This window comes from Physella acuta, unplaced genomic scaffold (genome assembly GCF_028476545.2).
Source record: "Physella acuta isolate Inbredline_101_S28 unplaced genomic scaffold, ASM2847654v3 ptg000709l, whole genome shotgun sequence".
In the NCBI taxonomy this organism is placed as follows: domain Eukaryota; kingdom Metazoa; phylum Mollusca; class Gastropoda; family Physidae; genus Physella; species Physella acuta.
Window position 1 is genome coordinate 57185 of NW_026732228.1, and position 13618 is coordinate 70802.

Below are 13618 nucleotides of genomic sequence, written 5' to 3' on the forward strand. Positions count from 1 at the left end.
AACGTGACCCCATATACCAGAAACCACCCTTCTTAACTCCCCCTCCCCCGTAATAACTGTCATAATATACCGTGATCTCACAAAAACTCTACTTCACCTGGCCTCCAACAGTTCAGGCACTGTAACCAATAAATTAGTCTGTCATTTTCTCCATACAAAATACAGAGTTTGAAGTAAACTGAAATCATCATTGTTGTAAGTAGTAGGGGAAGTAACCAAAACATTTTTAACAAAACATCAGAAAAACACGGTGACCTCCCCCTAAAGCTCGGCGTTAATATTGTGAATTTTTTTTAGAGATGGTGAATTTATTTCTGTATGCCGCACACCCTCTGGGTGAAGTTAACACTGTTAGTCTATTGCTATGATTAGAGTTAGTATAATATAATCTGTAACACGAAAAATAAAGAGTGATTTCCCCTAAACTTTCTCGAATATTCTTATATAACACTACGGGGGATGGCAACTCGGGATATAGACAATATTTTTAATCCATTTTTAATTACTTAAACTATAGAATCTCGTAGAAAAAAGAACTGCGCACCAATTGAACGCCAAACAATCTGTGTATAATAGTTGGGAATATTATTACTTTATAAATTCAAATGCATTTTTTTGAGAAATCGGAAATAGCGATTTCCGATAACCGAAAGTAGAGCTTTTTCTACTTTCAATTTTTCAAAAGCCTATAACTTGAGTACTATTTCAGATAGATAAATGAAATTTCACATGTAAGTAAAAGATCTAATTCTTTGCCTTCTTTAAAATTTTGAGTAATTTCCGTTGACCAGAAGTAGTAATTTTCGCTATTTCCGATTTCTCAAAAAACCGCATGTGAATTTTCTCTATTCGAGAAAGTTTAGGTGAGATCACTCCCGGTTTATTTTATTTTGCACGTTTACAAAACTTTCTCTATACTTCGTATACGAGAAAGTAATAAACCGGGAGTGATCTCCCCTAAACTTTCTCGAATATTTTTATATAAAATAACAGGGGATGGGAACTCGGGCTATAGACATGATTTTTAATCCATTTTAAATACTTAAAGTTTTAAAAATAGAATAAAATCTCGTAGACAAATTAATTGCACACCAAGTGAACGCGAAATAAAAAAGCGCATAATAGTGCGCAATATTATTAGTACTTTTAAAATTTACATTAGTTTTTTGAGAAATCGGAAGTGGCGTAAATTACTACTTCCAGTCAACGGAAATTACTCAAAATTTAACAGAAGGTAGAGAATTAGATCTTTTACTTACATGTGAAATTTCATTTATCTATCTGAAATAGTACTCAAGTTATAGGCTTTTAAAAAATTCAAAGTAGGAAAAGTACCACTTCCGGTTATCGGAAATCGCTCAAAAGTTGATACGGATCTACGATTTTGATGAAATACTTATATATGAAATTTCATCAACCTAGCTGTAACGGTACTCAAGTTATCGTGTTTACACACGGACAGACAGACAGACACACACACACACAGACATACGGACAGAATTGCAACGCCCAGTTTTTCAAACTGGATTACGCATAAAACCTCTTAATTTTGATAAATCTGGATTGATAATTTTTGCCCGATTAAAATAAGTCCTCTATACTTCGGATGTGATGAAGGACTGAGGTGTAATACGGTAAAAATTGTTAAAATTTCAATTGATTTTTGTGCACGATTACAATACTTTCTCTATACTTCGTATATACGAGAAAGTAAAAAGGCAGAACAGCCCCAACACTTGAATCTTTTACCCAACAGCGTACGTTTGTTATTTGCGCGCCAAAACGTTCTTGTTTTGGTTACAGTGCGCATCAAGTCGCACAATGGCGGGTTGTGAGAGCAAAACTAAAAATGTAAACAAAAAATCAAAGAATAGATTCTAGTGATGGGTATCCTGATCTAAACTTCAAATCATGATTTGAACCAAGTGCAAATAATTCATATTTCAGATGAAGCGATCCACAGGTATTTTGTAGCCTTAGTATGAAAGTTTACCGATAACGTAGATCTAGATCAAGCTGTGTAGCTAATGTTGACATCAGAAATAGATCTCAATCATCAGTATGATGTAGATCTAGATCTAGATCTAGTTATAAGTGCAGTTCATGCTCACTAAACATGTAATTCTGGTTAAAAGCAAAAATGAACTCGAAATGTTAACTGTAAAGCTAGCCAAGATGGCTGACATGGACAATGCTTAGTTTGACCAGATGATCATTACTGTGTTGACAATGTTAACAAAATTTGTTTAAAATGTTTTTATAGCAAACTTTTATACACATTTTTTTACTTCAATCTGGTAAAGAAATCTAATTTTAATATTTTGAGAAACAAATAATATGGAAGATTCTAGACACAATGTTCCCGTCCGTCACAATATTCCCGTCTGTCACAAACACAATGTTCCCGTCTGTCACAATGTTCCCGTCTGTCACAGACACAATGTTCCCGTCTGTCACAGACACAATGTTCCCGTCCGTCACAATGTTCCCGTCTGTCACAATGTTCCCGCCTGTCACAGACACGATGTTCCCGTCTGTCACAATGTTCCCGTCTGTCACAGACACAATGTTCCCGTCCGTCACAATGTTCCCGTCTGTCACAGACACAATGTTCCCGTCTGTCACAGACACAATGTTCCCGTCTGTCACAATGTTCCCGTCTGTCACAGACACAATGTTCCCGTCCGTCACAATGTTCCCGTCTGTCACAGACATAATGTTCCCGTCTGTCACAATGTTCCCGTCTGTCACAGACATAATGTTCCCGTCTGTCACAATGTTCCCGCCTGTCACAGACACGATGTTCCCGTCTGTCACAATGTTCCCGTCTGTCACAGACACAATGTTCCCGTCCGTCACAATGTTCCCGTCTGTCACAGACATAATGTTCCCGTCTGTCACAATGTTCCCGTCTGTCACAATATTCCCGTCTGTCACAATGTTCCCGTCCGTCACAATGTTCCCGACTGTCACAATGTTCCCGTCTGTCACAATGTTCCCGTCTGTCACAATGTTACTGTCTGTCACAATGTTCCCGTCTGTCACAATGTTCCCGTCTGTCACAAACACAATGTTCCCGTTTGTCACAAACACAATGTTCCCGTCTGTCACAGACACAATGTTCCCGTCTGTCACAGACACAATGTTCCCGTCTGTCACAGACACAATGTTCCCGTCTGTCACAGACACAATGTTACCGTCTGTCACAAACACAATGTTCCCGTCTGTCACAGACACAATGTTCCCGTCTGTCACAGACACAATGTTCCCGTCTGTCACAATGTTCCCGCCTGTCACAGACACGATGTTCCCGTCTGTCATAATGTTCCCGTCTGTCACAATGTTCCCGTCTGTCACAATGTTCCCGTCTGTCACAATGTTCCCGTCTGTCACAAACACAATGTTCCCGTCGGTCACAGACACAATGTTCCCGTCTGTCACAATGTTCCCGTCTGTCACAATGTTCCCGACTGTCACAATGTTCCCGTCTGTCACAATGTTCCCGCCTGTCACAATGTTCCCGTCTGTCACAATGTTCCCGTCTGTCACAATGTTCCCGTCTGTCACAATGTTCCCGTCTGTCACAGACACAATGTTCCCGTCTGTCACAGACACAATGTTCCCGTCTGTCACAGACACAATGTTCCCGTCTGTCACAGACACAATGTTCCCGTCTGTCACAATGTTCCCGTCTGTCACAGACACAATGTTCCCGTCTGTCACAATGTTCCCGTCTGTCACAATGTTCCCGTCTGTCACAAACACAATGTTCCCGTCTGTCACAATGTTCCCGCCTGTCACAGACACGATGTTCCCGTCTGTCACAATGTTCCCGTCTGTCACAATGTTCCCGTCTGTCACAATGTTCCCGTCTGTCACAATGTTCCCGTCTGTCACAATGTTCCCGTCTGTCACAATGTTCCCGTCTGTCACAATGTTCCCGTCTGTCACAATGTTCCCGTCTGTCACAATGTTCCCGTCTGTCACAATGTTCCCGTCTGTCACAATGTTCCCGTCTGTCACAATGTTCCCGCCTGTCACACTCCCCACCAACTCGACAGGTGCAATGAACGGCTCCAGCATCCAGACCACCACCCAGATGAGCCAGTCAACCGTGACCGATTCGGTCTGGAATCTGTCCGCCATCTTCTGGAGCATGGCGGATGCGGAGAATCCTGAGTCCGGCGTCGTGCGATATGTCTTGATCGTCCTCTCGGTCCTCGGCCTGCTGCTCAACTCTGTCGTCATTGTAAGTAGGGGGCCATCTGGTGTAGGGGGCCATCTGGTGTAGGGGGCCATCTGGTGTAGTGGGCCATCTGGTGTAGTGGGCCATCTGGGCCATCTGGTGTAGCGGGCCACCTGGTGTAGTGGGCCATCTGGGCCATCTAGTGTAGCGGGCCATCTGGTGTAGGGGGCCATCTGGTGTAGGGGGCCATCTGGTGTAGTGGGCCATCTGGTGTAGTGGGCCATCTGGGCCATCTGGTGTAGCGGGCCATCTGGTGTAGGGGGCCATCTGGTGTAGGGGGCCATCTGGTGTAGCGGGCCATCTGGTGTAGCGGGCCATCTGGGTCATCTGGTGTAGTGGGCCATCTGGTGTAGGGGGCCATCTGGTGTAGAGGGCCATCTGGTGTAGTGGGCCATCTGGGCCATCTGGTGTAGCGGGCCACCTGGTGTAGTGGGCCATCTGGGCCATCTAGTGTAGCGGGCCATCTGGTGTAGTGGGCCATCTGGTGTAGTGGGCCATGTGGTGTAGTGGGCCATCTGGTGTAGCGGGCCATCTGGTGTAGCGGGCCATTGATTCTATAAAGCCCTTTTTTGTTGTAGGTTTGATTCTGTATAACGCCCTTTATGTTGTAGTTTGGGTTCTGCATGAAGCCCTTTATGTTATAGTTTGGGTTGTGCATGAAGCCCCTCCTACGCACACATCGGTCCAGCTTGTTCATCCTCTCTCTGGCCGTGGCTGACCTGTTGGTCAGTGGCAGCACTCTGGCACTCAACGTCATCGTCAAGCTAGATGTGGTGGTAAGTGGCTTTTGTCTGGTGGTAAGTGGCTTTTGTCTGGTGGTAAGTGGCTTTTGTGTGGTGGTGTGGGTTTTGTGTGGTGGTAAGTGGCTTTTGTCTGGTGGTAAGTGGCTTTTGTCTGGTGGTAAGTGGCTTTTGTGTGGTGGTGTGGGTTTTGTGTGGTGGTAAGTGGCTTTTGTCTGGTGGTAAGTGGCTTTTGTGTGGTGGTGTGGGTTTTGTGTGGTGGTAAGTGGCTTTTGTCTGGTGGTAAGTGGCTTTTGTCTGGTGGTAAGTGGCTTTTGTCTGGTGGTGGGTTTTGTGTTGTGGTAAATGGCTTTTGTCTGGTGGTAAGTGGTTTTTGTGTGGTGGTAAGTGGCTTTTATGTGGTGGTAAGTGGCTTTTGTGTGGTGGTGTGGGTTTTGTGTGTTGGTAAGTGGGTTTTGTGTGGTGGTTAGTGGCTTTTGTTTGGTGGTGGGTTTTGTGTGGTGGTAAGTGGCTTTTGTGTCACAATTTCTGGCCTGGGGTTGGTTAAATGTTGGCTATGTACTTCGTGGGGTTGGTTAAATGTTGGTCTTGTACTTCGTGTCTAAGACACCTGTCTCAATCACGTGATTGAGTCACGTGTCCGAGTCACGTGTCATGTTTGACCTCTAGTCTATGGACATCCGGGTACCGTCCAACAGACTGGCGTGCTACATCTGGTCCTTCATCGTCGTCCTCGTCTGCTCCTCCTCCAGCTTTAACATCTGCATCATCGCCATCGACAGGTGAGAAAGGTCACAGTCTGGGTCACTTTTTTATCACGTGATCGTGCTCGAACTTACCATTCCTTAACAGCACACATCGACTTTTGCCATGTTACGTTAGATAAAAACTTCGTATATCACAATTGCTGTTATAAAACTTCGTATATCACCATCGCTGCTCTAACGTATGATTGAAAGCTCTGTTCACCCGCAACACGTACTGTCAAACATGTGATTTCAATCAGAGTGATTAAAATATGTGGTTTTTACCTTCACTACCGTAAGCTGTATGTGACGTTGGTGAGTCCAGTTATGTATCCAAATGTCACCCTTTCCTCAGTTAAACCTTGTTGTGTCACCATTCTCTCACCAGAAACGCGTGTCACTTTGTTCTCACCAAAAATTTGTGTCACCATTCTCTCACCAGAAATTTGTGTCAATATTTTCTCAGTTAAAATGTGTGTCACCTGTCTCTGACCTGTCTCACCTGTCTCTGATCTGTGTCACCTGTCTCTGACCTGTCTCACCTGTCTCTGACCTGTGTCACCTGTCTCTGACCTGTGTCACCTGTCTCTGACCTGTGTCACCTGTCTCTGACCTGTGTCACCTGTCTCTGACCTGTGTCACCTGTCTCACCTGTCTCTGACCTGTGTCACCTGTCTCACCTGTCTCTGACCTGTGTCACCTGTCTCTGACCTGTGTCACCTGTCTCTGACCTGTGTCACCTGTCTCTGACCTGTGTCACCTGTCTCACCTGTCTCTGACCTGTGTCACCTGTCTCTGATCTGTGTCACCTGTCTCACCTGTCTCTGACCTGTGTCACCTGTCTCTGATCTGTGTCACCTGTCTCACCTGTCTCTGACCTGTGTCACCTGTCTCTGATCTGTGTCACCTGTGTCACCTGTCTCTGATCTGTGTCACCTGTGTCACCTGTCTCTGACCTGTGTCACCTGTCTCACCTGTCTCTGACCTGTGTCACCTGTCTCTGACCTGTCTCACCTGTCTCACCTGTCTCTGATCTGTGTCACCTGTCTCACCTGTCTCTGACCTGTCTCACCTGTCTCTGACCTGTGTCACCTGTCTCTGATCTGTGTCACCTGTCTCACCTGTCTCTGACCTGTGTCACCTGTCTCTGATCTGTGTCACCTGTGTCACCTGTCTCTGATCTGTGTCACCTGTGTCACCTGTCTCTGACCTGTGTCACCTGTCTCACCTGTCTCTGACCTGTGTCACCTGTCTCTGACCTGTCTCACCTGTCTCACCTGTCTCTGACCTGTGTCACCTGTCTCTGACCTGTCTCTGACCTGTGTCACCTGTCTCACCTGTCTCTGACCTGTGTCACCTGTCTCTGACCTGTCTCTGACCTGTGTCACCTGTCTCACCTGTCTCTGATCTGTGTCACCTGTCTCACCTGTCTCTGACCTGTGTCACCTGTCTCACCTGTCTCTGACCTGTGTCACCTGTCTCTGATCTGTGTCACCAGTCTCACCTGTCTCTGACCTGTGTCACCTTTCTCTGACCTGTCTCACCTGTCTCTGACCTGTCTCACCTGTCTCTGACCTATGTCACCTGTCTCTGACCTGAAACCTGTCTTGTACTTGCAGGTACGTGACGTTATTCGTCCAGCTCAACCACCGTGACTGTTTCACCAAGTCCAGGATCACACTGGCACTCTGCGCCATCTGGATCTTTAGTTTGTGTCTGGCACTGCCCATTTTTCTCACCAATCTCAAGAACTTCCCCAAAGTCGTGGTCCGTACACATGTTCTTTATTATGTTTTTTTTAACTACGTTCTTTAAAAACTTTTTCCTTTCTAAGCGATCTTTTCATACAGTTCTTTTTGAGTAGATCACGTTGTCCAAGTTATGGCTGTTTTTTGGGGAAATCTTTTTTGGAACATTAAAAAAATATAATTTGCAAAAAATATATAATAGTTCTAAAAGATTGATGTCATAGATATTAAGATGTATACTAGACCACCTGTTATCCTTTGGATAACTATCGGTTTAGGAGGAGTCATTAATTACTATATATATATATATATATATATATATATATATATATATATATATATATATATATATATATATATATATATATATATATATATAAATATATATATATATATATATATATATATATATATATATATCGTTCCTTTGCTCATTGTTCAGGCTGAGAGCGTCACAGACGACAGTACACGAAAATTGTGTGTGCTATATCCGAAACCCGTGTACACAGTGTCCATCGTTGTCGTGGTCATCTTCATCCCATGTCTCTTTGTCTTCGTCATCTACATGCTCGTCTTCATTAGAGTTTACAGAAGTATAGGTACCACATCGCTACACACTGACCTACATAACGCCATTTCTTAAATACTGACCTACATTAGACAATTGTTACTCATTGACCTAAAAGCCATTGTTACACTTTGGGCTATTTTGCTTTTCTTGTTTACAATTTATGGTAAAGATTGCTTCAAAGTAAAAATAAAGTATTTCTTACTTGAACTTGCTTTTTAAATTATTCCCCCAGGGGTGCGAATTACCAGCTCCCTCATGTATATATATATATATATATATATATATATATATATATATATATATATATATATATATATATATATATATATATATATATATATATATATAATGTAAACGTAGGCAGTTTTACTTAAATGTGTTTATGTGTTTTTGTAGGTAGCCGCTTGTTAATCTATGTACCTCCTAAACACCGTTATGTGGAGATAAACAGAAGAGATTATGAAGAGAAGATAGCATTCCAACCGCAAGAGATTAACTATGAAATCAACATTCTCCCGCCCTTCCACACTCTCCAAGACACGGAGCCAGACCCTGACCCTCCAGTGCATGGGGTCACATCTGAGAATGTTCCAGAAAAAATATGGCCAGTTGAGCATCGCATACTGATGGTGCCTACAGACAGCTTCCAACACGACATCTCAGTCAACAACAACATCAGCACCGACATCGACAACGGCTACATGGAGAGTCTCAGCGTGAAGGAAGCTCCAGAAAAATCCTTCTCCTCCAAGCTGTTGTCTTCACGCAACGATTCCTTCCACCACATATACACGGACAGGCTGATGATCAAAACCACCGCCCCCAAGTGGTCTATGAGGGAGAGTGTCAATCAAGTTCTGCGCATTCATTCTTTTAACAACAACGAGAAGAAGGTCAGATTTGATATGTCTTGGCCTTGAAACTGTCTTGATATGTGGTTTAGTACTCAGTAGCTTTTTTGTGAAACTGTCATAACTGTAAAAACAAATGCTAGAGTGAGCTCCTCTAAACTTTTTATTCGCATATATCAGGGTGTATGTCATTTGTTGGCCTCTATCAACGAGATGGTGTTAGTCATTTTTGGTATCTATTATCGAGTAGTTGTATGTCATTTGTTGGCCTCTATCATCGTGATGGTGTATGTCATATGTTGGTCTTGTATCCTAGGATGCTTACATTCTATCTATCATTGTGATGGTGTATGTCATATGTTGGTCTTGTATCCTAGGCTGCTTACATCCTATCTATCATCGTGATAGTGTATGTCATATGTTGCTCTTGTATCCTAGGCTGCTTACATCCTATCATTCATCGTGATGGTGTATGTCATATGTTGGTCTTGTATCCTAGGCTGCTTACATCCTATCTATCATCGTGATGGTGTATGTCATATGTTGCTCTTGTATCCTAGGCTGCTTACATCCTATCTATCATCGTGATGGTGTATGTCATATGTTGCTCTTGTATCCTAGGCTGCTTACATCCTATCTATCATTGTGATGGTGTATGTCATATGTTGGTCTTGTATCCTAGGCTGCTTACATCCTATCTATCATCGTGATGGTGTATGTCATATGTTGGCTACCGTTTGGAATCATCAGTGTCATAGAAGCGTTGGGTAGCTTGCACTACGCCAACCAAATAAAAGAGGTAGGTGCAGTAGATTTAACCCGAAGTTTGTGGCACGCCATTTGAAGTGCACTAAAGATTTTTTTAAGACGTATGGTTCATTTTTATTTTATAATGTACTCCTAATATTAAATAGATTCCTCCATTAAGTTTTTTAAAAAAATATTCTTTTTTCCCAACAATAACATAAGTCGCTGTTTTATTTCTTGCCTTAATGCAACTAATGACTTATACAAGAAGATAATTTGAGATATTACAAGCTGCTGATCGGGTTGCAGATGGTGTAGACTTTATTAGAAACGTTATACAATTAAACTAATATAAATAAACCTTTAGATAAAAGTTTCTTAATACAATTGTTTTAAATGCACTGAAAAAATAAAAAAAATAAACTTAGTTTCTTAAATAAAAGCTATTAAGATTTCATGCATATTTTAGCAAGGGCGGATTAAGCTTAAGTGAGGGCCCCGGTTGAAATTGTTTGGGGGTCCTGTTGCAGACCGGACTACGTTGTTGCCGTCCGGCTGCTTAGTCGCCGGCCGAATACGTTGCTGACACTGGCTCGGGCGCTAGCCAATAAGGCCGTCGTTGTCTAGGGGTATTTAATTATTCTACCCGAGTCAGCTACAGTAAAATAATCAACGGGACAGGAGACCTTCTTAGTTTGTGCTGTTTATTAATTCGCTGAATCCTTGTTCTGCTGAGCGCGGCTTCCCCTAACCGCTAACGTCGGGAGCGCTGGTGCGAGAGATAGCGAGAGAGCGAGAGCAATTAGCACATTTGATGAATTTTTTTTAAATATATATATATATATATATATATATATATATATATATATATATATATATATATATATATATATATATATATATATTGCGACCAACGTTCAATAGCTCACGCACTCATTCATTCACGCAAAATTAAACTTCCTTGGAGCCAATTAGAACAATTATAAAATTTCAAGTGTACTTGCATACTTTTTGTTTCTATTGCTATTAGTGACAATACATAGCGAGTCTAGCACTCACGCTTTCAAAATCCACCCTCTAGTACTCATTCTCTCAATTCCCTTGATAGCATGTCAGCTACTATATTCTCTTTTCCTGGTATATGCTCTATAGTAAACTTAAATTCTTGTAACAATAGAGACCATCGAGTTAATCTAGAGTCGCTGTAACTACAGTTATTTAAATACTTCAAAGCTCGTTGGTCCGTTTGGAGTGTAAAGTGTACGTTGTTTAAGTACAGTGCTAACTTCCCCACTGCCCAGATAATGGCCAAACATTCCCTCTCAATTGTTGAGTACCTCGTCTCACGCGGTAGCAACTTCCTGCTGACATATGTGACGGGCCGCAGCACCCCCCTCTTTAGCCTGCAGTAGCACTGCGCCTATGCCGCGTGCTGAGGCGTCCGTCCTGAGTATGAACGGTTGGTTAATATCGGGCAGGACAAGGACAGGCTCTGAGTTTAAGTGCTCCTGTATCAGCCCAAGAGCCCTGTTGTACTCCTCTGTCCAAGCAACTCTCTCTGGTTTATCCCCCGCCAAAAGGTCAATCAACATGTGTGTGTGTGTGTGTGTGTATATGCTTTCCATTGAAACATTCAAACGGTCACTTAATTTACATAAAACAAAAGTCTGTCCGAAAATTAAATTAACTATGTAAGAGCAAATTTGAAGACCTCTAAAAATCAGGGGCCCTCTCCGCCACCGCCCCTTTATCCGACACCATCTGCGCTACGATCGCCAGACTTGAAGTGGCAACTAAGAAAGACCATATCTCAAATAATGCATAGGAAGGTTTTAATCCAAACAACTAGATCTAGATACTCTATGCCTAAAAAGTAAAGCTATCCGAAACCTGACTTATAATAACAGATATGTCAAGCATATTTCCGTACCTTTCTTAGTTGGTGAGCAGAGACGGTCAGGCCTTTTCTTTAATTCACTGCTAGTGTTAGTCTATATTGCTGCTAGTCTAAAAGCGTATGAATGAGAGCAAATTCAGAATGTAGACCCTATGTCTAACTTTTGCATTATTTAAAAAAAATGTTTTGGTTACCTCCGCGCTACGTGTTCAGATGAAATATTTTTTTCTTTTTTAAAGGCTTGGGGGTGGGGAAAGGGATTTGAAGAGGAGGTGGTGTCAATAGTATGTATAAACTCATTTGTCAGAATTTGGTTGCTGTTTGTAAATTTTTGGACTCTAAAATCACTAATTTGATTGTCATAAGTGCACACCGGCAGAGGCGTAGTGATGGGGGGGGGGGGGGGCAGGAGGGTACATATATCCCCGGGCGCCGACCTTAGGGGGCGCCAAAATGGGTTGTAAAAACAAATTAAAAGTCATTTTAGCTGCATTTTGCCGGTTAAGGTTAGGGTTAGGGGGGGAGGGGTGTAAATTGAAAGTTTGAGGGGGGGGGTGCAAATCAAAAGTTTGAGGGGGGGGGGGGCGCCAAATTGAAAGTTTGTCCCCGGGCGCCGGGAAGGGTCGCTACGCCTCTGCACACCGGTCCGGTCTATGTTATTTTAGGGAATGTCGGCTTTATTGACACAACGTCTGGGTAGGAGATGATGACAGCTGGTAATTTCAGTGTTTGATATTTTGAAGAGAAAAAGGTTATTAGATTGTGACTCAGACATTAAAGCGTTAGTTTTTATAATGAAGGGAAACAAACAATTACGTTATAAAGTAAAATTCACTATGATTTGTAAGAGGGAAATTTGGGGTCCCTAATAACCGGGAGCCCCCGGCTGCAGCCCTCTCAGCCTCTCCCTTAATCCGCCCCTGTGTTTCACCAAACACTGCCATTGTTACAGAAAGCAAGTTTGTGTAATTCTTTTTATTTCCCAGTTCACTCTACAGCTTTAAGTATAAAAATGTTTTTTATTTGTTTGATGACAGATATTTTTGTTGCTGGCATACAGCAATTCTTGCTGGAACCCGATCATATACGCTGCCATGAACAGACAATACAGGTGGGTTGGTCGTCACGTGATTGTGTTGACAGGTAGCCACGTGATTGTGTTGAGAGGTAGTCACGTGACTGTGGTGACAGATAGTCACGTGATTGTGTTGACAGTCACGTGATTGTGTTGACAGGTAGTCACGTGATTGTGTTGAGAGGTAGTCACGTGATTGTGTTGACAGTCACGTGATTGTGTTGACAGATAGTCACGTGATTGTGTTGAGAGGTAGTCACGTGATTGTGTTGACAGTCACGTGATTGTGTTGACAGATAGTCACGTGACTGTGTTGAGAGGTAGTCACGTGATTGTGTTGACAGTCACGTGATTGTGTTGACAGATAGTCACGTGATTGTCTTGGCAGGTAGCCACGTGATTGTGTAGGCAGGTAGTCACGTGATTGTTTTATATTTAGGTTTTAAGTTAATGACGTGATAGCAGAACAAACCTTGTTCTGGCGAAGCTAAAATTTTCCCTATAGAATGACCTATTGACCAAATAAATTATCTTCCCCAGAATGACCTTTGTCGAAACGACCTTTTCCTCCCCAGAAAATCCTTCACCCAATGCTGCTCTAAGAACTGCCGGGAGACGGAACCTACCACCGCCACCAAGCCAAGCATACCCTCCTTCTCCACCCACAGCACCCCCAGCTCCTTCATGTCCCCCGTCAAGAGGGCCAACTGCACCGAGACCTGTATTTAAGCTGACCGTCAGCTGACCAGTCGGCTTGACCTCACCTGACCTCTGAACTTCCTGCATTTGGACCCGTAGTAGATTAACTCCACTGGACGACTGGTGGTGGCTGACCAGTGGAGACAGTGGGTGACCCGTCGGTTTGATGACCTACACAGTGACCTCATTGGTGACTGGCCACTTGATTAAAGATCATGTGACTAATCTTCAGGGTGAACCGGATGGTGACTGGTGTATGTATTGGCTAGAAAAGGTGACCAGTATATAGGGTGATTAA

General features: G+C 43.0%; 1 protein-coding gene across 1 annotated transcript; it reads left to right on the top strand.

The window, feature by feature from the left end:
* The first annotated feature begins 1819 nt into the window (after nucleotides 1-1819).
* On the top strand, nucleotides 1820-11061 carry LOC131949660 (D(2) dopamine receptor-like). The gene is made up of 9 exons (XM_059311511.1): nucleotides 1820-1963; nucleotides 4062-4249; nucleotides 4891-5022; nucleotides 5656-5768; nucleotides 7352-7499; nucleotides 7923-8079; nucleotides 8448-8944; nucleotides 9585-9701; nucleotides 10951-11061. Exons 1-9 carry the CDS (start codon nucleotides 1948-1950, stop codon nucleotides 11059-11061), a joined length of 1479 nt encoding a protein of 492 aa, XP_059167494.1. The 5' UTR covers nucleotides 1820-1947.
* The last annotated feature ends 2557 nt before the right edge of the window (nucleotides 11062-13618 follow it).

What these genes read in the sequence shown, in the direction of transcription:
- LOC131949660 (XM_059311511.1), top strand. An exon ending in AGAACTTCCCCAAAGTCGTG is followed by an intron (nt 7,500 to 7,922) that starts GTCCGTACACAT and finishes CTCATTGTTCAG; the next exon opens with GCTGAGAGCGTCACAGACGA. An exon ending in ACGCCAACCAAATAAAAGAG is followed by an intron (nt 9,702 to 10,950) that starts GTAGGTGCAGTA and finishes CCCACTGCCCAG; the next exon opens with ATAATGGCCAAACATTCCCT.